Source organism: Ips typographus, linkage group LG8, assembly GCF_016097725.1.
Source record: "Ips typographus isolate SLU linkage group LG8, UJ_Ityp_2.0, whole genome shotgun sequence".
Taxonomy (NCBI): Eukaryota; Metazoa; Arthropoda; class Insecta; order Coleoptera; family Curculionidae; genus Ips; species Ips typographus.
This window is the reverse complement of record NC_138429.1, coordinates 8,233,078-8,260,854: the sequence shown is the minus strand read 5'-3', so window position 1 is coordinate 8,260,854 and position 27,777 is coordinate 8,233,078. Positions and strand designations below refer to the sequence as shown.

The 27,777-nt window shown below is 35.9% G+C and overlaps 4 protein-coding genes and 2 long non-coding RNA genes across 13 annotated transcripts; 4 read left to right on the top strand and 2 right to left on the bottom strand.

Annotated features, from left to right (window-relative positions):
- Positions 1-592: 592 nt before the first annotated feature.
- Dus4 (Dihydrouridine synthase 4) lies at positions 593-2,062 on the top strand. Its single transcript, XM_081984963.1, has one exon. The coding sequence runs from the start codon at positions 651-653 to the stop codon at positions 1,857-1,859; it is 1,209 nt and encodes a 402-aa protein (XP_081841089.1). The 5' UTR covers positions 593-650; the 3' UTR covers positions 1,860-2,062.
- Positions 2,012-7,365, top strand: LOC145732594 (tetratricopeptide repeat protein 21B-like). Of its 2 annotated transcripts, XM_081984951.1 has the most exons (8): positions 2,012-2,094; positions 2,422-2,636; positions 2,690-4,890; positions 4,947-5,323; positions 5,378-5,783; positions 5,900-6,074; positions 6,128-6,349; positions 6,401-7,365. In XM_081984951.1, the coding sequence occupies exons 3-8, from the start codon at positions 2,821-2,823 to the stop codon at positions 7,054-7,056; spliced, it is 3,906 nt and encodes a 1,301-aa protein (XP_081841077.1). In that variant the 5' UTR covers positions 2,012-2,094; positions 2,422-2,636; positions 2,690-2,820; the 3' UTR covers positions 7,057-7,365. The 2 variants fall into 2 exon arrangements, with proteins under 2 accessions (XP_081841077.1, XP_081841078.1); XM_081984952.1 differs by lacking the exon at positions 2,422-2,636 and having other exon boundaries at positions 2,026-2,094.
- Positions 7,366-7,571: 206 nt separating this feature from the next.
- LOC145732596 (uncharacterized) lies at positions 7,572-18,135 on the top strand. Of its 3 annotated transcripts, none has more exons than XM_081984954.1 (21): positions 7,572-7,643; positions 7,814-7,871; positions 8,463-8,601; positions 8,694-8,753; positions 8,809-8,963; positions 9,017-9,485; positions 9,541-9,705; positions 9,763-9,898; positions 10,041-10,260; positions 10,316-10,498; positions 10,682-10,949; positions 11,002-11,226; positions 11,283-11,435; positions 15,632-15,974; positions 16,029-16,320; positions 16,381-16,541; positions 16,767-16,881; positions 16,940-17,137; positions 17,198-17,427; positions 17,492-17,636; positions 17,685-18,135. In XM_081984954.1, exons 2-21 carry the CDS (start codon positions 7,826-7,828, stop codon positions 17,870-17,872), a joined length of 3,891 nt encoding a protein of 1,296 aa, XP_081841080.1. In that variant the 5' UTR covers positions 7,572-7,643; positions 7,814-7,825; the 3' UTR covers positions 17,873-18,135. The 3 variants fall into 3 exon arrangements, with proteins under 3 accessions (XP_081841080.1, XP_081841079.1, XP_081841081.1); XM_081984953.1 differs by having other exon boundaries at positions 7,586-7,752; XM_081984955.1 differs by lacking the exon at positions 7,572-7,643 and having other exon boundaries at positions 8,422-8,601.
- LOC145732605 (uncharacterized) lies at positions 16,315-16,882 on the bottom strand. Its single transcript, XR_014179037.1, has 2 exons — positions 16,742-16,882; positions 16,315-16,666 (listed from the first exon to the last, which is right to left on the bottom strand). It is a non-coding gene; the product is annotated as an uncharacterized LOC145732605 (long non-coding RNA).
- Positions 18,136-18,275: 140 nt separating the features above from the next.
- Positions 18,276-27,116, top strand: LOC145732597 (eukaryotic translation initiation factor 2-alpha kinase 1-like). Of its 5 annotated transcripts, none has more exons than XM_081984959.1 (8): positions 18,276-18,450; positions 18,508-18,757; positions 18,812-19,063; positions 20,985-21,292; positions 21,345-21,515; positions 21,573-21,829; positions 26,196-26,401; positions 26,455-27,116. In XM_081984959.1, the coding sequence occupies exons 2-8, from the start codon at positions 18,572-18,574 to the stop codon at positions 26,782-26,784; spliced, it is 1,710 nt and encodes a 569-aa protein (XP_081841085.1). In that variant the 5' UTR covers positions 18,276-18,450; positions 18,508-18,571; the 3' UTR covers positions 26,785-27,116. The 5 variants fall into 5 exon arrangements, with proteins under 5 accessions (XP_081841085.1, XP_081841082.1, XP_081841086.1 ...); XM_081984956.1 differs by having other exon boundaries at positions 21,570-21,829; XM_081984961.1 differs by lacking the exon at positions 18,276-18,450 and having other exon boundaries at positions 18,616-18,757; positions 18,812-18,881; positions 18,935-19,063; positions 21,570-21,829.
- Positions 21,650-23,958, bottom strand: LOC145732606 (uncharacterized). Its single transcript, XR_014179038.1, has 2 exons — positions 23,818-23,958; positions 21,650-21,888 (listed from the first exon to the last, which is right to left on the bottom strand). It is a non-coding gene; the product is annotated as an uncharacterized LOC145732606 (long non-coding RNA).
- Positions 27,117-27,777: the final 661 nt, after the last annotated feature.

The following is a 27,777-nucleotide window of genomic DNA, read 5'->3' as shown; positions in this document are numbered from 1 at the left end:
AGATTTAATTGTGGAAAAAGATTTTGTGGTACGTTTTTAAAAAATACATTTTTGCTCAACTCTTTAACAGAAATTAGGTAAATTAAGTTTTAATTACATAAGATTTACTGTCATGAATATTGAAGAGGTTATACGAATTTAATTCCGCGTTAATCCGTGTTAATTTTCTTCGTTTCGCTGACGCTGTAATCTATATCAAGTGCGCTCCAAATTTGTATTTAATCTTCTCGTATAACAGGCCCAGGTCTATAGTGTAAATTACCAATTACGTTCAATCCATACAATCCTCAAAAGCCCAAACCAATAGGTCCAATAAAGAATTTATCGATGATAGTCATTGACTTTGGGAGCGCGATATTCGCAGAATTGGGAAAATTAACTGAAACCTGCAAATAAATTTATCGCGATTTTTTCTGAAAATTGTGAATGTTCAATTGGTTCTTTCGCCTCCACCGAAGTTTCATCAAAGAGAACAATGCAATGCAATCCTCAAACAGGAGAGTTTTGAATCTGGCTAAATGCCAGCAAGAGCAAGTACAAAAACCAACAGCACATTGTCAGTTGTCACTGTTGTCAGTAAAAATTTGACAGTTGACATTACATAATAACCTCAAAGAACATAAATAAAAAACAGCAAAATTTAAAAAGACATGTCCAAGCCACCGTGCGACGTTTTGAACTTATTCAACGACAAAACTTTAGTTAAAGCCTGCGCCCCAATGGTACGGTACACAAAGCTCCAGTTCAGAAATCTAGTTAAACGCTACGGATGCGACTTGACGTTCACCCCAATGATTATGGCCGATTCGTTTTGTATCAGTCCTAAAGCCCGCCTGAATGAGTTTACCACCAACTTGGAGGACACAGCCCTGATAACTCAGTTTGCAGCTAATACAGTGCATGATTTTGTGGGGGCTAGTTATCTAGTGGCGCCCTACTGTGACGGTGTGGATTTGAATTGTGGCTGTCCACAGAGATGGGCCAGGGAGCTCCAGTTGGGCTGTGAAATGCTGAATAATCCTCAGAAAATATTTGAACTGGTGCGTGAGTGTCGTAATAGAATTACAAAACCTTTTACAATTAGTGTAAAGACAAGGATTCTTGGAGATTTGAGTGATAGTGTTAGTTTGTGTAGAGGTTTGGAAAAGTCTGGGGTTAGTTTTATTACAATTCATGCTAGAACACCCACAAATAATGTAGGCCCTATCAATGAAGGGTTTTTAAAGTGCATAAATGACAGTGTGCAGATTCCAGTAATTGGAAATGGAGGACTGGGCAGTTTAGATGAGTGTGTTGAACTACAGGAGAGAACTGGAGTTAAAGGAGTGATGGTGGCCAATGCAATTCTTACTAACCCAGAATTGTTCACTGGGCAAACAGTGACATCATTAGAGTGTGTACAAAACTGGGTGGATTTGTGTTACAACAGCACTCTAACTTTGGATGGTTACCAAAAAGCTTCAGACAATTTGGTTAGGAGAATCCCAGAAAGACCTTACAACTTGACTTTCCAATTTTTTCACCATCACTTGGTGTTCATGCTGGAAAAAGTGCTGGTAAAAAAACAAAGGCAAATATTTAACAACCTGAAAACTTTCAGCTCAGTATTGGATTTTCTTGAACAGTCTTTAGGAATCACACCTCAACTTTTTACAGACGAGCACTTTTTGCAAACTCTTAATTTGGATTTGTCTTTTCAAGACCGCCAGAATATTTTTGAAGAGTTAAAACCCTGCAAGAGTGACATAAAACTAAGTGACTATAATTTGGAACAATCTGATGGAAACTATTTTAGACAAAAACTATATGAGGAGGGCGGTGAATGTGACTGGTCAAGTATTTTCTATGAAAATGGTTGAAACTTTATTTAAAATTATTGGTGTAGGAGGAATATTTTATTAAAAACATTTACAAAGGAGTTGAGAATGTCACGTGATATCAGCCGTATGACGACGGGGAGAATCACGTGACGAATTGTGTTACTCCCATGACTTCTAATTTTGTTGGTTATGTTTTTGTTTGTATTGATATTGTTGAATAAAACGCTTTAATATTGAGAGTTTTCAATGTGTTTAATTAAAATCTGAACTATAGGTAAGTTAAGAACCAAAATAAGTAATTTCTCTTACAAAACACTTTTGTTTGCGGATATACACAAGAGATTGACCCAAGTCATTAAAAGGCAATGGCTTTTGGTACCCAATACCAATAGAGAAAAAAGTATTATTTCTGTACAAAGCTCTGTCTTGCCAACAAAATCTATTCTAAACAAATGTGAAACTCGCTTTAATTCCACCTATGGTACAATTATGTTTTAATTTATTAGGCAATTTAAATAATAGCTGTAGTTACTTGGTACTTTCACAAGTGTAGATTTTCCTGAACACTACCAAACTGTCAATTTTTTATCACTTCTAGTAGTGATGCGTCTGTCCCGAGCCTTGTTGACCAATGTACGTCACAATCTGAAAACAAAACCCATTATTGTGGGGACAAACGAACTCACTATTGAACTAGACAGTAGCACTGTAGCTACTGTATCCTTTGTTAAGTTAGACCATCAAACTTATGATTTGGTTCACACTTTAATACCTGAACAGCTCCAAGGCCAAGGACTAGGGCATATTTTTGCACAGGTGTGTTCACTTTGGCACAAATCTGAAAAATATCATGATCTTTGTTATTACAGCGGATTTTCGATCATCTACTCGAGAAAAACGTCCGATTAAAGTTGAGTTGTGAGTTTCTACAGCATTTCTACTTTAAAAACAGCCCCAAGTATCGGGGTTTCGTGATCGAAGACTTTGAAGCAGAGTGAAAATGGAGCAAGATGATTATTTCGCAAAAATCTTCTATCATTTCTACAATCGGTATTACAATCTGATGCTGGTCGCGTGTAAAGATGCGATAGTTAAGTTTCCCTCTAGTCTTTTCTGCAAACTATATCATTCCTTGGCGTTGATGCTCACTAGCAGATTGGAGGAAGGAGTACATGACCTGGAAGCTATCTCGCAAGAACAAGACGTAAAATTATCTGCTACTATAGCTTTGATGTATGGGCATAAATACTTAGGGGTGGCCAATAAAGAGATTTACGTAAAACTAGACATGCAAATGAAAGAGTACCGGAAAAACGCCGAAGCTGTGGATTTTTACAACTCTGCTTTTGTTTTAATGGCTCTTAACAAGGTTGAGAAGGCCTTAGATTATGTAGAAAAAGCTATTTCAATGAATGGTCAAGAATCCAAATTTTTTGCTTTAAAGGGTTGGATTTTTTTGATGCTGAAAAGTCTAGGAAGAAGTAACGTCACCAGTACGAAAACTATATTTAACGAGGCGTTACGATGCAACCCAAGGGATCTTCTTGGGATATTGGGGATGGGAGAGTGCTGCTTATATCTGGGAGAACATGGAGAGGCCTTAAATTTGACCAACAAAGCCTTGGTTCAGTTCTCGGAATCTAACTTGCCTTTGTTATTAAAAATTAAAGTGCACTTAGCTTCGCAAGACTGGGAAGAAATGTCCGAGGCTATGACTCGTTTCAATGTTAATGAAGGAGAAATTATTTATTGTCAGAATTATGAAATCTTGATAAATTTGTGCTATAAAAATGACTTGGAAGCTGCGTGTAGCAGCATTAAACGGTTGTCAGAGTTATTGTGGAAGTTTGAGCCTCACAACATCTTAGTAACCCTACAAACCTCCAAGTTGTACGCAAAATTGTGCAATAAAAACAAGCGTGTGCTGAAAGAGACTATAGCGATGTTGGAGGTTAGTTTGCAGAGCCACGCGGACGATACGGAGTTGATTGTCGAGTTAGGGAATCAGTATGCGTTATTAGGAAACACCAAAGAAGCTTCCAAGTTGTTTAAGAGCGCAACTAAAATGGACGAAGGCTGTTTTGGAGCTTTTCTAGGATTATCGCTTTGCGAATACTTGGACAACGGCTTAAGCCAGCAACTTCACCGTCAAATCCAGTACCTTTTGGAGTTGAAAGATGCCAGCAGCTCCTTAACTTTGCACCTACTGCAAGCCCGATTGGCTGACACTTCGACAGAAACTTTGAAGCACTTGAAACTTATTTACGACGTTAAAACTGAACTTCTGAAACTGAGTTATTACTCTGACAAGTATTTGCTTGCGTTGGATCCGTCTTTTACTCTCGAGGTGGTGCAAGAGTACTTGCAGCACTCTTCAGCAAGTGGAAAAGTTATGGAAAATGCTTTCGAGTTGATTAGTTTGGTGGTTAAAGCTTGTCCCAGCTTACCTGAAGCTTTGTTCTTACAGGCTAAGCTTCAGTACTTAAAAAAGGAAACTAACCAAGCTCTAGCAATTTTAGATAGGCTTTTTAAGCTACCTGGAGCTGATTCTAGTGAAGCTTACCTACTCACAGCTCAAATAGAGCTCCAAAACGGACAATATGATCTGGCGGCTCAAAATTTGGAGAGTTGCACCAGTTCCAATTTTAAAATTAGAGACAACCCTCTCTACCATTACGTGTCCGCGTTGATTGATAAAAACAGCGGAAACCACGCGAGAGCTGTCAAATCCTTAAATACGGCTCTAGATTTAATCAGTTCTAGTAATAAAGTGTCTCTAGCGGATAAAGCTTCAATGTACGTTGAATTGATTGACACTTTGAACATGACAGGACAGACTGAGGAGGCATTGAAAGCTTTAGAGGAGGCTAATAATGACCTTCGAGACACACCAGAGGAGTACCGTATACTGTTGTTGAGTGCTGATAATATGATTAAAAGGAAAAACGTACAGGGTGCCATTGATTTATTGGAGAAAATTGGCAGAGAGCAATCATGTTACAGGGAAGCTCGCGTTAAAATGGCGGAGATTTATTTGAAATATCGTCGAGATCGTGCTGCTTACTTAAAGGTGAGTACAGTTTTGTGGTTTTTGCTGTACAAACATTGAATTTGAAATTTACTTAGGTATATGAAGACATTGTTCAAGAAAACCCTACATCGTCAGAATCTTACGTTTTACTGGGTGATGCTTATATGCGCGTTCTAGAACCAGATTTGGGTTTAGAAAACTACGAAAAGGCTATTAAAAACAACCCTAGTGACATGGGTTTGACAATAAAAATGGGCAAAGCATTGGTGGAGGCGCATTACTTTAATAGAGCAGTGGGGTATTACAAAAAAGCAATTAAAGATGCTAGAAATCCTGACTTGATATTGCAACTAGGAGAACTTTACCTTAATATTAGAGATTACGAAAAAGGTGAGTTGTTATTACTGGACGAGATTGAGGATGAAGCCAGAAGGGAGAACGACAATGACGATTTGCCTAGTTTGAGTTACAGGTTAGATGCCTGAAGGTTGTAGTGGGAAAAAATCGGTAAAACTTAAACTTGCAGGGCAAAATTGCGTCTACTTCTAGCGCAAATTCAAGAGAGATCCGGCAACTTTACATACGCAATTAAAAGTCTGAAGGAGTCCATGGGTTGTTACGTTAAAGTTAAGAAGCGTATGACAGTTGACCAAACTGGTACCACAGATGATGTTGACAGACAGTTAGTAGATACTTCCCTGAAATTAGGAGAGATGGCGGTGTCAATGAAGAATAAGGATCAAGCCGTCAGTTACTACAAAGAAGGTCTAGTAATTTCACCCAATAATGTCCTAATTTTGGTGGCTTTAGCTAAATTGTATATGCAAATGAATCATTTGGAGTTGTGCCAGCAAACTTGCAACGCCATCTTGAGGATTCAGCCGGATAATGAAGCTGCTTCAGTAATGATGGCTGATATTGCTTTTAGAAAGGTATATTATTTAAAATATTATAAGTGCAGTATTTGCATAAATTACCTTAGTTGGTGATTGGTCAAGAAAAGTAGAAAGCTGCTTTTCTTCCCTGTACTCTCCCTGTACTTTTATAGGTTGATTTTGACATGGCTTTGTTCCACTTCAATCAAATTGTATCAAAACAGCCCACCAATTGGGACGCCTTGACTAGACTGATAGAAGTGTCAATGCGTTTGGGGCAAATCCAAGAATGCGAACAGTACATTAATAAAGCGGAAGAGGATTGCGTTAATCCAGCTAAAGAACCTGGTGAGTGGTACCAGTCAGTTTTTGTTTCGGCTGGTAGAGGACAACATTTTCAGGATTTCTGTACTGCAAAGCTTACTATCAGTGGCATTCTGGTAATTTGAATGCGGCATTGAAAAATTTCAATCAAGTGCGTCAAGATCCCGATTATGGTGTTCGGGCTTTGTATCATATGATCGACATTTGTTTGAATCCGGACGGGGAAATGTTAGCGGAACAATTAATGGATAGTGATGATATTGAGTATCGTGACTCTCGAGTTTTAGCGCTAAGAACTGGTGAGTGCAAACACTTTTTGGCATTTTTTTTGTAACTTTAACGATTTACAGCCGAACGACTCATTAAGGAGTTAAAACAACGCGTGGAGAGCAACAGTGATGACTTACTAAAATGCCGTTTACTGACCAACTTCCGTCTTCTGGCCACCAAGGAAAAACCCAACATTGACCAGGCTTTGGAGGATTTTGTGGCTATTGCCTCCCTCACCCCATCAAAAGAGAATTTGGGTGCCATTTTGGGCATGGCTACCGCCTACACTCTAACCAAACAGCAGCAAAGAGCAAAAAACCAACTGAAAAGGGTGGTAAAAACCCAATGGAATTTTGAGGACGCCCAGTACCTAGAAAAATGCTGGTTGCTATTAGCCGATCAATATTTGCAGTCGAACAAATACGAATCGGCGGGAGAGCTGATAAGTAAGGTCGTGCAGCACAATAAGGCCTGCACCAAAGCCTACGAATATTTAGGCTATATAGGTGAGAAAGAGCATCGGTTTAAAGACGCGGTAAATAATTACCAACAGGCTTGGAGCGTGGGTTTAAAATCGAATGCAAATGTTGGCTTTAAGCTGGCTTACTGCTTGTTGAAGTGCAAAAAATACCCCGTTGCCATTGATGTGGCCAATGAAGTGCTGAAACTCAATCCTGACTATTACATGGTTAAAAAAGAGATTTTGGATAAGTGCATTGGTAACTTAAGGGTTTGAATTTTTTTATTCAATTTATTCTGTTTATGGTAACTTTTACTGGTGCAGTGTTTGCGTATTATAAATGCTGCACATGTAGACTTGGCTTTAGCTCTAGCTATGTTTAGGTGCGTTCGGTAGGGAACCACATTTATACAAACTCCAAAATAAAATTGAATTGCATGAATGTAGCGTTTTTTTCTTTCTCTGTTTTTTAAAGAATAATTTTATTATACAAAATTTTGTTTGACTAGATAAGATTGTGGTAAGCAAATTCACAATTTTAAAATAAAAAACAGTTAAATGTTTAATATACATATTTTAGATTGAGCGCTTTTTTCATTCCTTTATTGCCCATATCTCTGCTCTTTTACGCTATGAGCGGAAAACGGAAAGCACGTGTGATTCAAACAACGTTGCCATTGTTACAGTTTTTCGTTTAGTTGATAGTCACATGATGGAGTATGGACATCTCTGTAGGAAGTCACATGATAGTATGTCGAATGTCAAATTTAAATGCCGTTTAAAAGTGTGGTTAGGGAAATATTGAAATTTTGGTTTGGTTTGTTGATGGTTTATGTTTTACGAATTTCAAGAATTATTATAAGGTATGGATGGATGGTTGATACAACTATATCCTCAGTTTTTGTTGGCTTTTTTTCTTTTTGATCACTTTTTATAACCTTTCAACAGTGTTTTATTCTTTCTGTCCCTTCGGTTTGTATGCCATTACTTTAGCAATTAGGATGGTTTTTGTGTAAAGTAGTTTTTTCAACAGGAATTTGACGACATGAGCTGCAGATCTTTCAGTTCGCGAGGGCCACAGGACATTGAAGGTAATTTATAATAAACATAGATCCACAATAGTATTTTTATGGTTTTTGATCAATTTTACTAACATAAACTTGGGTCCCCAAACAACTTTTACAAACCCATATATATTTCAGTTTTTGCTTAGGTAGCTCAGGATAAGAATATGCTTACTTTGACAAAATTGTTGCTACATTGCATACAGGTGCAGGATATTTTAACCAACAATCTACAGTAGTCTAAAAAATTATTAAAATACATTTGGTTGAAGAAGGACAAACTCATGAACTGAAGGTTAAACCTACTTCTTGTTGTATGCAAGAGTATTACATAGATATTATGTTTTGATGACCTTGCTTCAGTTATGAAAGCTTTTGTAGATTTCACTGTAACATAAATATTAAAAAAATAAATAAAATTTAGATGACCATCCTAAGGGAATTACAAAGACACTAATACCCATCCCTATATCATTCATCAACCACTTTAAGACACAGTTGTATTTATTGGTGGGACAGACCTAGATCTTAGCTTAAGTTGTAAGTTGTTAAAAACATGGGAGGTTTGGCTTGGCAGGTGGAATTAGAGACATTTGAAAATAGAATCTACATTTCCAGCAATGTTAAATGACATTGAAGATCTTGATTATGAACCTGATGGTTTGGATGAAGATCAACTGCTTCAAGAAGATGATCAGGCTGAGCCTCCAGAGCAGGAATTTCATTCTCGCAAGTCTTTTTCATGCAGCAATGACAGGTATTTTATGTAATTGGTTATTTTACATTTGTTATTGAATTTTTTATTACTTGATGTTAGTAAAAAAAACTGATTGATAACTTTTTCTGTAGTTTTGATGGTAATAGTGTAGCATCTAGTGGAGGTATATCAAAATCTGTCAAAAGCTTTAGGTAAGCTGCAAAGAATTTCTCAGTTATATAGAAAGTAAAAAATAAATAATTACAGAAGCAACATGAACTACAAAGCCATGCATATTGGTGTTTCCAAAGACTCATTTCGCAATAACTATGTGCCATATCTAGAATCTACTGGAAGCAGACATTTGGACTCAAGTGATGAGGAAAGTGAACTGCAATTTAGTGATTCTGAACCTACTGAGGGTTAGTTTGAACTCTAAATTTAAGCTCACATAAAATCTTGAAAGATTTTTTAGGTTTTACAAGTAATGATGGATCTAATCTACAGCTCTCAAACTATCCAGAATGTCAACCACAAATTGACCCAAATTACGTTGGTCCTGAATCTCCAATTCAATCTCTTTATACTGAAAGTTATAGAGATCAAAATTCCTGTGACAGTTTTTTGATATCTCCAACTAGTATTGGGGGTGATAATACTCCAAGTTTAGATTTTAACTGTTCCAATAACATGCAGGAAAAACCGCGAATAAAAGCATCAAACTTTACTATTCAAGTAAAGGGAAACCAACGGTTTTGTTTGGACCCATTTACAGAGCCAAAGTCGCTTTCCGTTCAAAATGAAAAAGCGAAACAAAAGAGAGGTAGGTGGTTTCCTTGGAAAATTAAGTTATGTCAGTTAAGAAAGAAATTTCCCTATGCAAAATGTTTGCTATCTACTGACGTGGTTATCCAGTACACTCTCCAAGAAAATCAGAACTCTAGGCAAGTTTTCAAATAGTTCCTGAATTGTGTTTTTGCAATGTAAAAATAATTTTAGCATAAGTAATGTGAGTAGCGAATCCAATTTTAAAGTACCTCTGAAAAGGCCACCTACTCGACAAAAACCTTCCAGTATTTCCGTATCTGTTAATGCCAGTTCCGGAGTTAAAGTGGTTAAAGACGTTGAAAACGGCGACGATGACATTATTTCTATTATTGGCAGGTAATTTCCCCATTAAACTGACTGCTTTCTGTTATTATGTGGTATTTTTCTTTGCAGTACTTCCATGATAGGTTTAGGTGAAAGTGTGGATGACAAATTAATTGAGCAACAGGACGCGATTAAAATGAGTAGAGTGGCAGAATGGGTGGATCAAACTGAAGAGTTAAAGCCCACCATTACCGAACTGAAAAAAGTAAAACATTACTTTAATGTTAATGCATAAATCGCAACACAGCTGGTAGTTTGTTATTTGTCAAATAAATTTCTAGACCAATAACAAGCTACCCACTGTTTTGAGATTTACTCAAAGGTCAATTCAACGAATTTATTTCCAGTTTCCTAGTGTTTATAAAGGATTATGCTACACGTTTTTCCTCACCAATCAATGTACGCGTAAATCATGTACAAATTTTCATTCGATAACATTACACAAACAAAAACTGGTCGATTTGACCAATCACGAGTTGTTTATGGAGGCGTACAATTTTGCCAAATCCGAACCGGTCTGGTTCTCTAAGACTTTTCGCGTTTTCGCGGATATATTTGCGTCGCGAGGTTTGTTTCGATGTAAATTCGTTTTATTATGAATTACGTTTATGCACGTTTGCAGGCAACAAGTTGGCATTAATCGACATAATCGAAACAATTTTGGTCACTTTGAGTGCTGAGTCGAGAATTGAGGGCGTCAATACCGTCCTTAAACAGTTGCAAAGGTGCAACGATTTGACAGTATTTGAAAATGTCATAGAGTATGTGAGGGCTAATATTGACAATCAAAAATATCCGATGTTAGGTGAGTTACTTTGATGTTGAAAAACTACTTAAGTTTAGGTTAGATTGATAGATAAATTTCTTAGAGTTGGTTGGTATTTTTTTCCCTTCAAGAAAGTGTCTATTTTTGATAAACCTGGGTTGATGCATTTTTAGATTTTTTTTTGTTATCAACTCTTATTAATTGATTATGATTTATTTTCAGGCGAAATTTTAATTGAAATTATTATTTCCATGGACAATTTACCTTCAAACTGGGTTGTATTACGTAAAATGTGCAACGCGGGTGAAGTAATACCGCAAAGACTGGCCGGCAAATTGCTGATCAATCTAACGAGAAACCCGATCGATCGTCAGGTTTGTCAGGAAGTTTGGACGCACATAAACGAGCATAAGTGCCTCAATTTACAACTAGTTCCTAACAGGATTAAGGAATCATTTCGGAAAATTTGTAGTTTCAACGAGATCAAAAAGTCAGTTTACCGTTTAAGTTTAAGGTTATTTGACTACTTCTTTTTGATGTAGTGTTCAATACGCTGAAGAACTGGAAGCAACTGTTAACCAGCAGCTGAGCAGGGCAAGAAACAATTTTGAACAGCAAACAGCCAAATTCTTACAACCTGAAACTTCACTGAACTCTGCTCCTGGTTTTTCGTTAGCTTCGTTCGATTTTTCGGTGCCGCCGCCCACTTTCGGACAACCCTCCATGCCCGTGCGGGCTGTAAACAATTTCGTCAATAAAACTCAGCCGTAAGTTGTACTTTCGTTGTTTGTCATATAGTGATTTTGTCTGTTGGCTTTTTTAGACCACTGCACGCCTTTCAATGCGAAAATATGCCCGATTTTGCCTCCTTAAATCGACAACAAACTACTTTTGCTGACGCCGATTCGAACCAAGTTTATTTACCACCGCCGCAATTGACGTGTGGTCCGCGAACAAGAAAACGAAGCACAAGCAGGTTTGATTTTTTTGCTTATTATTCAATTTTGATGTTTACCTCAACGCAGGTTGTTTAGATTATCATTTGGAATAGTATAAGCAAAGAATTGCTGTTTAACAAGAAGGGACAGCCGGCATAATTTCTTTGATGTTGGGGTGGTGTTTTTGGCTGACCTGGGTTTGTCTTTGGTAGGAAACATGTTGCCGATTGTCTCTTATCTTATCTAATTTCGAAATAAAAATTCATCCAATTTTCAGATTAAAATATTAACTATTTTCTGATAATTATTGTTTTGTACGAAGGCGTAGAAGGGCCACAAACGTTATTTTTCTTAAATTTTTACTTCAAACTCAGAAATTAACTAAATTCCGACTTCAAACTGGGAAATTAGTTGCAATGTTGTCAAACTGACAAATTCTACTATTTTGGTTTGAAGAGTGTTTTTGCAATGTTGACAAATTAACAAATTCTACTAATTAAGATCAAAGAGGGTTTGCAATGTTGCCAAACTGACTAATTTTACTAATTTGGTTTGAAGAGTGTTTCCAATCTGTCCAAACTGACAAGTTCAACTAATTTCTTTGAAGTGTGTTTGCTTGCAATGTTGCCAAATTAACAAACTCTCCTAATTTAGATCGAAGACTGTTTGCAATGTTGCCTAACTGACAAAATTTGGTAATTTGGTTCAAAAGTGTCCTTGCAATGTTATCAAACTAACGAATTCTACAATTTTGGTTCGAAGAGTGTTTGTAATGTAACCAAACTGACTAATATCTTTGAAGTGTGTTTGCAATGTTGCCAAAGTTAACAAATTTTACTAATTTGCTTCGAAGAATGTTTGCAATGTTGCCAAACTGAAAAATTTTGTCTAATTTGGTTTAAAGAGCTTTTGCAATGTGACAATGTAAATTCTGAGTTTGAACTCGAAATTTAACTAAATTCCGAATTTGAAGTCAGAATTTAACTAAATTCAGAGTTCGAAGTCGGAATTTACCTAAATTCCGAGAAATTTAAGAAAAAAAATGTTTGTGGTCCTTCTACGCCTTCGTAGTTTTGAACTCGTTTTGAGTCAAAGTGTTTTAAGTTTGCCTCTTAATCATTGGAAGATATTGCCATGATTATTATCATCCTGAAGATGAGATTTAGTCAAATCTCCCTCACCTCCTAGTTGCATGATAATATCATCATAACTGGCATCAGATTCACCCTGACCATTCATTCTAATAATCTAGTAAATAAAGAAAATTTAAATAAATAAGCTTGAATAAAAATTCTATAATAGGGATGCCAAGTTATTTTTAAGGTAAATAATTAAACCTATCTAACTTACTTTCTACCTAAAAACCCTGCTTCTAAATATATCATTGAAACTACAAATGTCTTTAATGCAAAAAACTACAAACTACTTACAACTAATACTCTTCGTCAAAGAGTCCAAATTGTCCAAAATAAACCGTCAGTTGACCAATCTTCTTCTTTTGCGTTGAGGTGGATTTTTAACTGCAAAGGTTGTTCCTCGGTAACAGCCGGGAGGCATCATCGGTTATCGATTTAACCACTTCTGGAATAGGTCCTCTATCACAATCTGCTCCATGTCATAACGTGGACTAGACGGTACAATTGCTGGTAGCACTCGGTATTACACCCAGTAACTTCCGTTACGGAAGGAAAAATCTTTCTAAGATCCCCTGATCATCAATAGTCTGATTTTTGCTCGAATTTCTTTTTTTTTCAAATTGACTTTTTTAGCTCTCTCAAAGTCTCTCTGACAAACAACCACCATAAAAACAAAAAAAATAGCTATTTATGTAACCAGTATCGTTTTTGTGTAACGAATGAATGTTTGTAGGGCAAGCGCAGCGAGGTCCTACAATTTAAATGAGTTACACACTAAGACATTTTCGAAACGTGTTGCATACATAATTTTTTCTAATTTTGACCAAAAAGCGGTAAAAACCATTTTTTAAAGTGATCTAACACAAATATTCACTTTCATAGCACCTTGTATAAACAGTGACAACGACATGCTATGATGGATGTCGCCCATATGTTTCTACGGAAATGCATAAAAACAGGGAGTGATGAAATGAACTTTATCTACTCCTAGCATGGTAATCATTCATTACATAGCTCATTTTGAGTTACGTAATGAGCGATTTTACCGCACTAGTGCGATAATAATCGATTTTATCGCACTAGTGCGATAAAACAACTTTAAATGAAAATTTCTGCTGTAATTGTTTATTGAATTTAAACATAACTTTGATACATTTTTTCATATTTCTCCTTTGACTTGGCAGGCAACAAGCCAGATACCACGTTTGCGGCAGCTTCTTCAATATCTGACGGAAGTTCTTCAGACATGTTCATAACGAAATGCACTTTTAAAAATTTGTGACTGACACTGTTAAATTGTCGCTTAAGTGATATGTGGAAACAAATGGCCACCATAGCAACAACACCAAAACAGTACAGCGTAGATGACAAGATTTAAGGGTAACAAATAACTACCCGTAGCAAGCATATACGAGACGTTCCTAAATAGTTCACATTGCACAAAATATGAATTTTTTTCTTACTTTACGCTGCTTCTGATGGTCGTAGATAAAATGTTGTACATCACCCGTGGGGTATGGCAAATTAACGTACTCGTGTGATCACCACAACTCGGTCTACGACCTCGTCGTGGCAACACTCCCACTCGTGACTATAAAAATGCTCATACCCCACTAGTAATGTAAATAACTATTTCATAACTAGTTACATAAAGTGATACTTTATGTAACTAGTTACATAAAGTAAAACGTTTTGTCACTCTAATCAGTTTTGAAAAGTGTCACTTTATATGCCAAAATTAGAAAAAAACCTTTCTTCCCACCTTCTTCCTCCACGTACCACCTTTTTCACCTCCTTTGAAGTTCATCAAGTAATACTGTTAATTTTCTTAATAACTACATACAATCCTACTAAAACTAACTATAATGGTAAACACTTGACATCCCTACAAAAATGTACCTTTTCTATAAATTAAATAAATAAATTTTCTTTATTTTCTTGAAAAAAAAATCCTTTTTCATTTTTTTCAACACAATATCAATCTTTATTAACTATTATTAACTTTAAACTGATATGGCAACGTTCTTCAACAACCTGAATGATCAACCAATGAAACTCCTGATATTCAAGAATCAAAGCCAATAGTCTCTTAACTTTGGTAGGAAGAGTCCATCTCTCTCTAATTCGCTTTCTCTTTTCAACTGTCTCTTCTTGTTAAATAGCTATTCTTTGGTATAAGTAAAAGTATGGGGGCAAAATACAATATTTTTCAAATTTCAACCAAAAATAAAACTTGCTTACTTTGACTAGATTTAAATTTATTATTTTGCGGGCAGTGACATAGCTAACTTTGAGCATTGCTATTGGATGTAAACATCTCCATCATTTAATTTGACATATGGTGTACTACGTTGACGTCCCAATTGCGGTCAGGTTTGTTTAGGTTTGTATTTGTAGATTATTTCTTTCCTATCAATTTTGACCAATCGCTATTAAGAATTAGTATAAAAAATGTAAATTTTAAGTGGAAAAATCACTTGTCAACAACTCTCAACTTAGCTGTCAGCAGTTTTTCCGGAAAAAAAATCGAAAAAATTGCACACTCCTCACAACAACATAAAGAATAGTGTTACTCTTTCTAACTTGAAAGTTATTGTTCTTATTGTTTTAATTAAAATAAAATGTTTATTTAACTCAGGAAATAATCTTACCAAATATCCCTCGTGCATCTAATTTTTCCTGTGGAAAAATTGGAATACTCGTTTCTAAGTAATTGGTTTTATCAAATAGCATGAGCGAGAGTGGTTTTAAAAATCATCCGAATCGAAAACGAGACTCTTGCTCATGCTATTTGTTAAAACAAATTACTTAGAAACTCGTTTTTTCCGAATTTTTCCGGAAAAATTAAATGCACAGAGATATTACCTCCGAAAAATTGACAGTGATGCGAGGTCTGGGAATATTTTGCCACCTTTTTGAACCACATTTGGGTTACAAGCATTATCTGGTTAGTTGACAGGAGCATTTAAAGTTACTGTGTGAATCATTACAAAAGACACTGTCATATCAAATTGCATTTGTAATTGACAGAAAACCAATCTGCGTACAATTAAACGAGTCACATAGACATGATGTTACTAGTTTGTGTTTTTTTGTAGTACCGGAAGTTCAACTGGTTTGTTCTCTGACTCTGACACGCCGAATCACATCCAAACGCCGCAGTCCAATACAGGTTCCTCCAATTTAATGTATAATAGTCAAGGTCAGCAGTACAATCCCCTGGACGATTACGATTATTGTCCGACGACTAAACGACGCCATGTCGATCACACGGCTATTTATGATCACAATGTACGCTCTAAAGTATCAGCTCGAGTACAAACAACGCATGCTCAAGCTCAAAAGGTAGATAACGTAGATGATAGGGCGTTGTTGACAAGGGAGAAAAGCTCCGAGAACGTGGTGACTAGCAGCAGCGAATTACAGTCTATAAACCGAAAGGTTTGTCCACCAAACCAAGTAAATGCATAAGATAAACATACATTGGTGTTTCAGGCTCCGGATCAACCAATTTTCGGTAGGATCTACTTTGATCCGAATTACGAGTTTAACGTAAGTCTGCACAATTCCTATCTGCAGCGTATCGACAATGTGGACATCAACGAAGACGACGTGCTCACTTTGAACGAATGTGTCAAATCTGGCAACGGTGCTCAGTTCCTTGATTTGTTGCGTAAATATATGGCTCCGTCCACCGTTCAAAATTTCATCAGCATGACGTTGGCCCATTTGAAGGGAACCAATCAAATGGTGGCGCGCATCTACAAAAAACTGCTTGCCAGTATCGGTAAGTGTTTATTACATTGTCAAACTTGAAAATTGAGTTTTGGAGTTATTTTTCGTGCAGAAACTGTTAACCCCTATTATTACGGCGATTTGAATGTTCGTGTTGTTTTGGAGGTGGTTACCATGAATATTTTGTTTGAATTAGACCGTAGAGCAATGTATCAAGATGCCAAGGATGTGCTGATGAAGTTTCCAGATTGGGATAGCCTGATTACGTCAAGAGTAAGTGACACTGTTTGTGTATGTTCCTTCCATTTTTATTTATTTCCAGATTGATATGTTTATTGTTTTTAGCGTCATTTACTTTAGTTTTAATATTAGAATTATGCTAAATTTGCATGTGTGTGCTGGAAGGAAAAAAAGCAGGTTTCAGTTTTCTGCTTTTTCTTGACCAATCAGAAACGATTAACACATAAACTTACCATTATTCTCCTTGCTATTTTACAGCTTTTCATAACTGACACATACACTGGAGTGTCTATAGTAGGCCGGTATTTGTTCATTGCCAGATTGCTGGTCAGCTGTCAGCCGGAATTAAGCTACGAAATATTAACGTGTCCTAGTGAGTTCTTGTTAAATTACCCTCGAGTAGCTTTCTATGAAAATAACTGATGAATTAGATCTCCATCTATTGGAGGAGTCGTGCAAATGGCCTTACCACCCGGCTACACCCATTCCGGAAATATGCGAATCCGATCTGAACAACCGAAACTTGGTTCTGAAAAAGTTCCTGCAATCAGGGTTTCTTTTAAACGCTGTGGCTGTTGTCCAGCTCTATAAACTTGTCCTGAAGCAAAAAGGCGACATTTGGAGGTTTGGTTAGTGAACTGATGTTCATTTTTGTATGACATTTCAGTTGGAATTGTTTAAATTTACAGACGTGCGTCCTTTTATAAATCCGATGATAATGTATCTGATTAATCACAAAAAAATCTTGCAACTGAAACAAATCAACGTAGAGTTCAGCATGTTTGTTAACCACCTGGAACGGAACGTTTTACGGGGTTTTCTGGTATCGATGATCGGACATTTGTCCAGCGAGGACACTTTCAGTATTCTAGAACATTGTATGACCAAAAATGTTTATCAAAAATTGGTCTGCAATCGCGTAAGATATGAGGACACATTTTTGGTGTTTGGGTATATTTTAGGATTTTGCTTCTATTTTGCAGATTTTGACCCCTGTTATCGAAATAAAAACCAACATGTGCAACAAGGAAATTGAGCTGATTGTGTTATATTATTTTCATAAATTGGTTGAGTTGCGTAGTTTTCCGCCTGAAAATCCATCTTTAACGTTTGAAATTAAATTGCCAGGTAAGTGAACCAAAAATATAGGCCACATTGATCAAACATTACTTGCAGGCCATCAAAGTGAAACTCACTTGAAGCTGTTACCGCACATTTTGCATCAGTCTAGAAGCATCATAGACACCAACCAATACATAAGACTCGTTTTATCTGATAAATGCGGCATCAGTGCCATTTCCAATGTTCCCACTGTCGTTGAAGTGCCTGCAGAGACTTTGATTAACTACATTCAAATCTGTTAAGAAATTGTTTTTTTTTTCGTTTTAAATTAGGGTAGCTTTTCAAAGCTAAACACAAATATTTTTGTATTTTAATTAAGTTTTATTAATGGACTTTATGATGTCTTTTAAGTTACTTTGTTTTTAGAGTATAAGTTTTGTTAAAAGCTGTTGTTATTCCACAGTGGCCCGAGAAAATTGTTTTCTATTTTTTTACCTCAGAATAGTTGGATTTAATGAAGCGGTAGTATTACCTTTTACGTTTGTTAAATAAATCAAGCCTGCTATATTTTTAACTTCTCATGAAAATGAAGATCCAAATAATGAGCAAAGTCTTATCTGTAGAAAAAAGAAGACAAGAAGATGTTTAAAATTTAATACCTTAAAGAACTGTCACTAACGTCAGCTTACAGCTGTCGTTGACAGTTGTTTTGTAATATTTTCAATTTCATTCACTTTTTTGCTCATTTTAAGAGTGGTTTCTAGTTTCTTGGTTACTTGAATGGCTCATATGTCTTCTAGTAGTTTGAGGTGCTGTTAGTTCATATTTTTCTATGTTCCCTTTGTTAAAAGGTAATCTTCAAGCATTCTATTGTCAATTGGTACTTTTAATTTTTTACTTACATGCATGTGTTTCTGAATAAAATTTACCATTGTAGGTCATGGATACATGGTGGAAAACAACTTTTAACATTCTTCAGTGATAAGTTAGTGCTCAAAATCATGACGCATTCCAAAGAGGTTGGTTCAAACAGATCAGAGATTTCATCTCTGGATGAAGGCTTGTATGACTCTCCACTGGATCCCAACTTACCAGTTTCTGCCAGGCAGGACCGTTCTACTAGAGTCAGTTTATTGGTGGAAGCCCTAGTCAGAAGCTTGGTTTCAGTGTATGAAACTGACAGACAAGTAGGCAAACCCAGATTTTCTTCACCACGTTTTTAATTTTAAAGTTTTTTACAGAAAGTATTACATACATACAAAAAAATATGCAAACGGCTGTTTCGTATGGGATTAATAGATGAAAGCTGGAGTATGGTTGAGTTAGAGGGGGCACGAATGCAATTTGAGCATGCACTGTTTCAGTTGTTTTGTGAGGGGCCTACCAGCAGCAGCCCTTCATCCTCTTTGATGCTGCAAGATGGTTATTACAGTTCTCAGTATAAGAGAGAGTTTGATGAGTTTGAAAGAATTGGTGGTGGTGCTTTTGGAAAGGTAAGAGATTTTTTTTTATTTGTGTTGACTTAAAAAACGGGATTTTGTGATCGATGACACTACTGACAGAACTTGCCATTAGAAATCTGTTCTACTTCTTCAGGAAACAAATCTATTTGGTACAGCTCTCCTGTTTCAATGTCAGTAATAGTGACGGTGACTATCTCCATGTTTTAATCAATGACAAGTGAGAACAATCAACAGAGCCTATACAAAACTTTTCACTAGAATCCGGATTACGCCTTTTCTATTTTCCTTAATCAACAAACAATACAAATGCCGGAAAGCTAATACATAACCTCAAAAAAGCGTACAGTGTCATTGGTCAAAATTGACTTCCAACATGAAATCAACAAATCCATCAGCTCTGAGGCTTGGTGGAAAGTTGAGGCTATGTTGTTTTCATCACAGATTTATGTTGACTTAAAAGACAGTGACAGTTGGATCCACCATTAATTCATCAGCACTTTAAGAACACTTTTTATAAAATTGTGGTGCTTGTTTGGCAACAATACCTAAACTGTTGACTTTAAAAATACGCGTTTTTATATGCTTGGTCAGCTGTTTGACAATTGACAATAGCCTTCAAAAAGTTCAGAATGTCAGTTGACTGTCGCACCGCCCTCTATACTAGGAAGCCTAAAATGTCCCTTTAAATGGCGGCGTTAGCGGTTTTTGTTTTATACACAAACGTTTGCAGATGCACTAAGAAATATGTATTTTTTTTATTATTTTGTTTAATTGATTGCAAGTTGTGAGTGAAAAATCAAAGAAAGGTTCATTCCTGATCCAGATATGTATAGATAGAGCTTTTTATACACAATCAATTCCAGCCTAAATAAATTGGTAAAAACATTTGTTCTGGAAAGTACAACACACAGCCAACTAGTTTAAACACTGTTTAATACAAGAAAATCTGTAAATCCTTGAAACTAGGTAAGCAAAACTGGTAATTGGTTCTTATGTTATTACCAAGAACATTCATTCAAAATTATTTTTGTTGCTCTCACATTGAAGGATGCTTTAAAATGTAACTCACATACCTGTGCATGTAACAAGTACCTAATAAGTTCACTGTACTAGAAAGCACTGGTACTTACCATTGAGTATAGTGTTGGAGTAAAATCATCCCACTTCAAAGTGTTCAACCACTGTTGAGTTAGATCCGGTTTTTTGTAAAGTAAAAAACTGACACGGTTGGGCTTTTTCCTGATTTGCTGTTACAATGTGGCTTGAAAAACTTATGAACGGCAGCAAACAAAAATAACTTACGCAAATAACCTCAAGTCTTGATTTTAAACCGTAAAAATTCATCTAATCCTCAAAAATCTCAATTTCCACAGTACAAAACTGTCACCACTATTCCCGCCATATTGGAATTTTTGACAAGCACCTTCTAGGCTTTCTAGTATAGTAGGCGGTGACCAAGGACGGTAAACAGTACAGGAGTGCTTAATCCCATAAGCGCAATCTTGCCGGTATCGGCTCGGGCCGGTGACGATTTTTACGTCACCATGGGTCTCTCGCGTTTGCGCGATTGTTTTGCGCGATGCGCGATTGCAGTCGATCATTCACGAACATGATCTCGTACATAGCATCTCGGGCGAATATTTAGCGTATTGTGCACCCGAAGGCCCACTGTGACGTCAGAATTCATTCGCCGCCGGGAAACAAAATCGGCCGATCGAGCAATCCTGTACTGTTTAATATCCTTGGGCGGTGACTGACGTGGTGCACGTTAGTTTTGCGCCCGATAGATGGTGCAAAGCTAAGGTGACGTCACGCGGACATTTGAAAATTGGTCAAATTAGGTCATTCTGACGTCACATTCGTTCTGCACGTCCTGTTTATCGCAAAAACAAATAAAACCAGAAATTTGCAAAATAAAATCTATTAAATTAAGCATTTTATTAAATTTAAGGTCTTTCGTGTCAAACACAAACTTGACGGCACTGAGTATGCAGTTAAAAAAATTCCAATTCAGTCAGAAGCAATTGAAGCCATTGAAAATTACATATCTGAAGTAAAAACGTTTGCAAGTTTGAATCATCCTAACATTGTACAGTACAAAGCTGCATGGCTTGAATTGGGACCACCATCTGACAGTTTAAAGACTATTAAAAATGCGCCATTGTGGGACAAACCTGAAATTGTGGTTACACCTGGAAGTAATCATGATCTGTTAATATCAGAGGATATTTCTGAAAATTCTGACACTGCAAGTGGCAAGTAGGTTTATTACAGCTTTTTCATTCAGCACCTTAAACCAGCTATTTTCAAGGGACACTTCAAAGGATGTAATGCAAAAACATCCCAACTTGGTTGTGACTGAAACTAACATGTTCCCCTTTAACAATAAGTTATCCACTAGTTCATTGGCTTATAAAAGAGTTAACAGTAACTCAAACTTTGAAATTGAATTTGAGAATGACAGTAATAGTTTAGCTGGCTGGTAAGTTTGAGCGAGCAAACCAAGATTACATATTTACAGAAAATGGTGTTGCAGTAGTTCACCAAAAAGGGATTCATCACCATCAACAGAGAAAGCTATAGTATTGCCATATCACGCTCAAAATGGTGTGAACAAAATGTCAAAAGCTCATTGGGCGACGTTGTATATTCAAATGTCTCTTTGTCACGGCACTCTGCAGCAATGGTTGCGAAAGAGACACGAATCGTTTGACGCAGAAGTGGCAGTCATGTCAAGTGGAGCTGAAGCATTGAGGACCAAAGCCATACAGCAGATACTCATTCAATTATTAAAAGGTAAAGTAGTGATAGTTGACTGATTGCATCGACGTATTTAAGAGCAGCCTAAGGTTGTCCTTGTATACTGTATATTATAAGTATAAATAGGAGAGTTTTGAAAATTTGGCAGGATACTGATGTGGGCATGCCCAATCTAACTAAAATATTTTCAAGATGGTTGCACTTCCGTTTATACCGGAAGTCGATCACAACTTTCTTATTTTAAATAGAACACCCTATATATTATTACATATTTGGATTCCTCACGAAATTCTGACCAACTTTTGTGTACAATGCCCTATGCCTATCTCTAGCCGTTTTCGAAATATTTGATGTTTTTCCAAAAAAGTGACAGTTGCAACGCTCAACATATATTTGTGCTCTGTCAAAACCTGTAATTTATTTTGCAATGAAACCTCGGGTTATTGTAAATAAAGGATCGTTTTATTAAACTGAGGGTCCGTAATGACTCATTTGTATACAGGGTCGTCAAAAAAAAATCATAAACCTGCCACTAAAAAAAAATGAAAAATTTCAAGTTTTTTAAATAGAAACCCACATTTTTTATGACGGAATCATTTTGAGCATTAAAAATTACTATACGTTTCAATTTACTTGCCTATACCTAAACCCAACCCATTTCGTTTTATTTGAGAATAAACATTTTTTATTCATAAAACTCCAAATTTCTTTAAAATTTCTCTCTCTAATTACGTGTGAATTTATGTCACATCAGTAGTGTGAATTATGTCTATTGAACATTCCATTTTTAGTGAATTTGGCCTCGTCGCTCTAAATAATATTATTCAAAAACAATTCTTCTCCATAGTGACTAGTCAGCAAAAACTCACTAAAAACCACTCTCTTCGGAAATTCAACCTCATTTAGGTGTTGCACTAATTTAAATGAAAAAGGGTAAAATTTATGTTTCTTCAGGATCCTTTGAATTGAGCTTTTGGATGTGCCTGATTCTACGGAAACTTGTCTTATTGACGAAGTTGGATTTGCAACAAAATAGTCCAAAATTGCAATTTCTACATTTGTATTATTAAGGATTGGTTTTGTTTTAATAGCTTTTCTCTTCACAGATCCCGTATTTTTAAAATTTTCAATTATTTGCTTGACAGCTTTTGGTGATGGCTTTGGTTTTTCTGGATAACGAGCGGCAAATACCTCACATGTTCTACTCACAACTTTATAACATTCTCCGTAAATAATAAACAGATTTAAGTAATCTTGGTTTGAATAACGTAACCGCGACGGCGTATTTGCAGTTGTTAAAACACTCAAAACTAGTGTTATTAACATGCTCTGCAGGTCTCCAATATCACCGTGTGTCAAAAGCATGACCAACTAGAACACCACATAATCCCAACCGTGCAGCATAATAAAAAAATGTTTATTCTCAAATAAAACGAAATGGGTTGGATTTAGGTATAGGCAAGTAAATTGAAATATATAGTAATTTTTAATGCTCAAAATGATTCCGTCATAAAAAATGTGGGTTTCTATTTAAAAAACTTGAAATTTTTCATTTTTTTTAGTGGCAGGTTTATGATTTTTTTTTGACGACCCTGTATACAAATGAATCTCAGCACCTCAATACGCACCCTCAGTTTAATAAAACGATCCTTTATTTACAATAACCCAAAGTTTCATTGCAAAATAAATTACGGTTTTGACAGAGTACAAAAATATGTTGAGCGTTGCAACTGTCACTTTTTTGGAAAAACATCAAATATTTCGAAAACGGCTAGAGATAGGCATAGGGCATTGTACACAAAAGTTGGTCAGAATTTTGTGAGGAATCCAAATATGTAATAATACATAGGGTGTTCTATTTAAAATAAGAAAGTTGTGATCGACTTCCGGTATAAACGGAAGTGCAACCATCTTGAAAATATTTTAGTTAGATTGGGCATGCCGACATCAGTATCCTGCCAAATTTTCAAAACTCTCCTATTTATACTTGTTCCAATATCAATCGATGTCTTTCGTCGTGGGACACCCTGTGTTGTGTCCCTGCTACCTGTTCTAATCATAGAAAACATTATAAATCTAGATTTACATGTCAATGGAACTGTTTGAAGTCACGTTTTGATTGGACATAGCTATTATGATAATTTCTCCGCGAGAGGGCGTTTTGCATGGCACACTAGATATGTTTTGCTAAGCCGGTTATATTTGGTTTACATTAAACAACAAAAAGTCTAGAATAGTTTAGTCCCTTACTTGACCAGTTACGTTAAAATGTTATAGAAAACAAAAGATAGAGCAGATTTCAAGCTTTCCAAAAATATCCCCACATGAGTTGATTGATTACACCGTTTGGCCGCTAGAGGGCGTCAAAGTTCCTTCACCATAAAATCACATATTTTTTGACACACGTTGCTTTGACCTTAAATTACTCCCTTAATTGACAAGTTACGTCAAAATGTGATAGAAAACAAACGATAGAGCAGATTTCAAGCTTTCCAAAAATATCCCCACATGAGTTGATTGATTACACCGTTTGGCCGCTAGAGGGCATCAAAGTTCCTTCACCATAAAATCACATATTTTGTGACAATCGTTGCTTTGACCCTAAATTACTCCCTTAATTGACAAGTTACGTCATAATGTGATAGAAAATAAACGATAGAGCGGATTTTAAGCTTTCCAAAAATATCCCCACATGAGTTGATTGATCACACCGTTTGGCCGCTAGAAGGCGTGAAAATGTGAAATGTTTTATTGTTTTTCTATTTGTTAATATCAGGTTTTGATAAAAAGGTGTGTACTATAGTAAATAATTATTAGTAAGTCGGATTATAATGGTGATGTTATTTTATACTGTCTGTATAGGTAATAACTTATTTATTAACATAAAAGTAATACATTAATACGCACTTGATAAGTATTTCCATAGCAAGAGTTTAAAAACTAGGTCATTTCCAACAAGGTTTTCATAAACCTTAAATAAGTTGGGGTCACCCTCATATCACTCACAAAACTCACGAACAACACAAATATGCAACTTTAACTTTACTTTTAATACTTTTTAGCGCTTTAGTGAACGATATTCAAATTTTAAATTCAAAATAGATGTCATAGTGACAACAACAATGACAACTAGGAAATTAGTCGTTTTCTTTCGGATCTAAACGCGATATGATCCAAAGGTCACGTGGCCTGCGTATAATTTTGTAATCATGGGGTCAAGTGATTTTTAGAAAAAAATAAACTGGTTCCCTCCGGCGGCGGATTCCATCGAAATAGCTTTTGATCAAATGTCAAACTTTGTGTCTTCATGGCGTCCTATTTAAGATGGAGATCTACACCATTTACACATGTAGTTTAGAAAGCGTCAGTTGAATTTTAGAAACTATAAGATGGATTTATAAAATATCACTTGTATTTCAGAAAAGGTACTTTCAATTTTAGATTAATAACTTTGATTTTTGAAATTGCAATTTGTATTTCAGATTAGTCACTTGTATTATAGAAAAGTGCAGTTGGATTTTAGACATGGTCATTTGTAATTTGGAAAATTAAAGTTGAGCAAAAAAAGTAAATAAGTAAAAAAAGTAAATAGTTTAACGAATATTTTTAATAACATTGTGGTTTAAGAAGTTCAATGAAAAATCGACTGAAAATAATGACAGCTGTCAAAGCAAATTGTGTCTTAGGTCCAGTTAGTTCCTGCCTTTCGAAGACGAGATACCTGGTTTTGATGTCAAATAGAAGGTCTCTTTCGATAAAACATTAAACCCAATAATCCTTACAATATACAAAGTGTTTCAAAAGTTACGGCCAAAAACGTTAATTGGAAGGCAAAGAACTGCCTGAAGCTCGATATTTCCCTTGGGAATGACTTAAAAAAAAAATATATGAACAAATCGTATTATTTTGACCTCCCCTGTATGCCCCCGAGAGATTGTCATATAGTTACGGGACACCCTGTATATTTTATATAAATTAATACTCCCGATGGGCGGTTTTTTTTTGCTTAAAGTGATATTAAAAAAAAACAATGAACTAATAACCACATAGAAACACAAAAAAATCTGAAATTGAAATAACGCGTTCTAAATACAAGTGACCTTTTCTGAAATACAAGTGACGAATCTGAAATACAACTTACGTTTTCTAAAACCAAATTTACGATAATGAAATACAAGTTATAGATTCTGAAATCCAACTTATATTTTTAAAATCCAAGTGATATTTTCTAAACTACGTGTGTAAATGGTGTAGATTTTGTTTTCTATGCTTCTAACCATAAAAAATGAAAGACTGCAACCCGCGTTACACTGGCGTGTATGGTGAGTTGCATATCTTTTCAAATTGCAAATACTACTCCAGATTTTTTAATCACCTTGTATGAAATAACTATTTTTTGTAGGTTTAAACTACATACATTCTAAAGGGATTGTGCATCACGATATTAAGCCTAGCAACATATTCGTATCTACCGAATCAGGTTCTTTAGTAGTTCAATTAGGCGATTTTGGACTTGCTTGTCCGTTGCAGCAAACGCGACATGGTTTTGCTCGCGGTACCCCTTTGTACGCTGCACCTGAACAACTAGCTGGACGATGCGATCCAAAAGTGAGTACCACAAGGAAAATATACAGTGTGATCAACAAAAGTAATGTTTCTAGAGCGATATGTTTTCATTGGGAATCGTGCTGTTCGAGCTAATCGAAGACTTTGGCACGGAAATGGAACGTACCGTGCGAATTACTCAGTTGCGTAGTCGAAGAGATCCTCCCGTTCCTACTGATTTGACACTGCCTAATTTGGTGTCTGCCTTGGTTAGACACCGTTCGAGAGAACGGCCGGACGCCTCCACGCTTCTCCAAGCCTTAGAAAGTGCTCAGGGTTCTTCCAGACCGGACGTGGAAGCGTTAGAGCGCAGCTTACGGGAAAAAGATGAAGAGATCAACAGACTTAGAGAATTGTTGAAGAAACATGGTTTAAATGATAGCTAACATTAAGCTTGTTTGAATTGTCTCGTCCAATTTTTTCCATTAAGTTTTAATTTACGAATCGAGAAGGTTCAGTATGAGTATTTTTACGTTTTTGTACTTATTTATTCTCTAGTCTGTGTCTGAAGTTGATATTTGTCTAGTTCTGGCGTTTTATTTAACGTTACTAGACTCTGTTCCTTTAACGAATGTTAGTTAAATAAGTTGAAGACATTGATTTAGTAAAAGAAAAACGCTTAACTTTGTACTGAGACTGAAATTTTCAAGAAGGTTGTTTTTTTATAAAATTACTGTTATTTACTATACATATACACTAGTAAAAGCTTCTTTTAATACTTTCTTGGTTTTTTTAAATTTTTATACCCCTTTTTTTTACCCCTTTATCGAGAGCGCAGGAAGTCAAATTAGTTTTCTTAACAATTGGTGAATGAACGATGTAGAGAGGGTATTGCCGGCAAAACCAATTGTTGTTTCTCAGAACATTTTATTTTGTACTAAAGTAACTGTTTACATTAATATACAAATAAAGTAGCAAACTAAAACAAACACAATAATAGAATATTAACAGGACCCCAAGCTAAATTGAACGCTCTGTACAGGGTGATTGATTGAATTTTGACCACCCCCTTAACTTTCTTAATTTTGCTTTTAGCAAAAAACGTTAAATACAAAACTAGTAGATATTTAGGTCTACTTTATTTTTAGATCAACAGTTATTATACAGGGCGTCCCAAATTTGAGTAACAAACCAAACTTATGTTTTTTTAAATACGATGACCAACTTTTTATCCAATATTTGAATTCTACGTCAAATTCTAGGAATTGATGTGAAATGTCTGTATCGATATTCAACTGTTTCCGCAGCATCTGTTACTTTAACAATGTTTCCTGGACTATGTGATTAAGGGTTAAGTTAGTTATTCAAATTTGGGGCAGCCTGTATAATAACTGTTCATCTAAGAGTAAAAGTAGACCCAAATATATCCCAAGACCCAA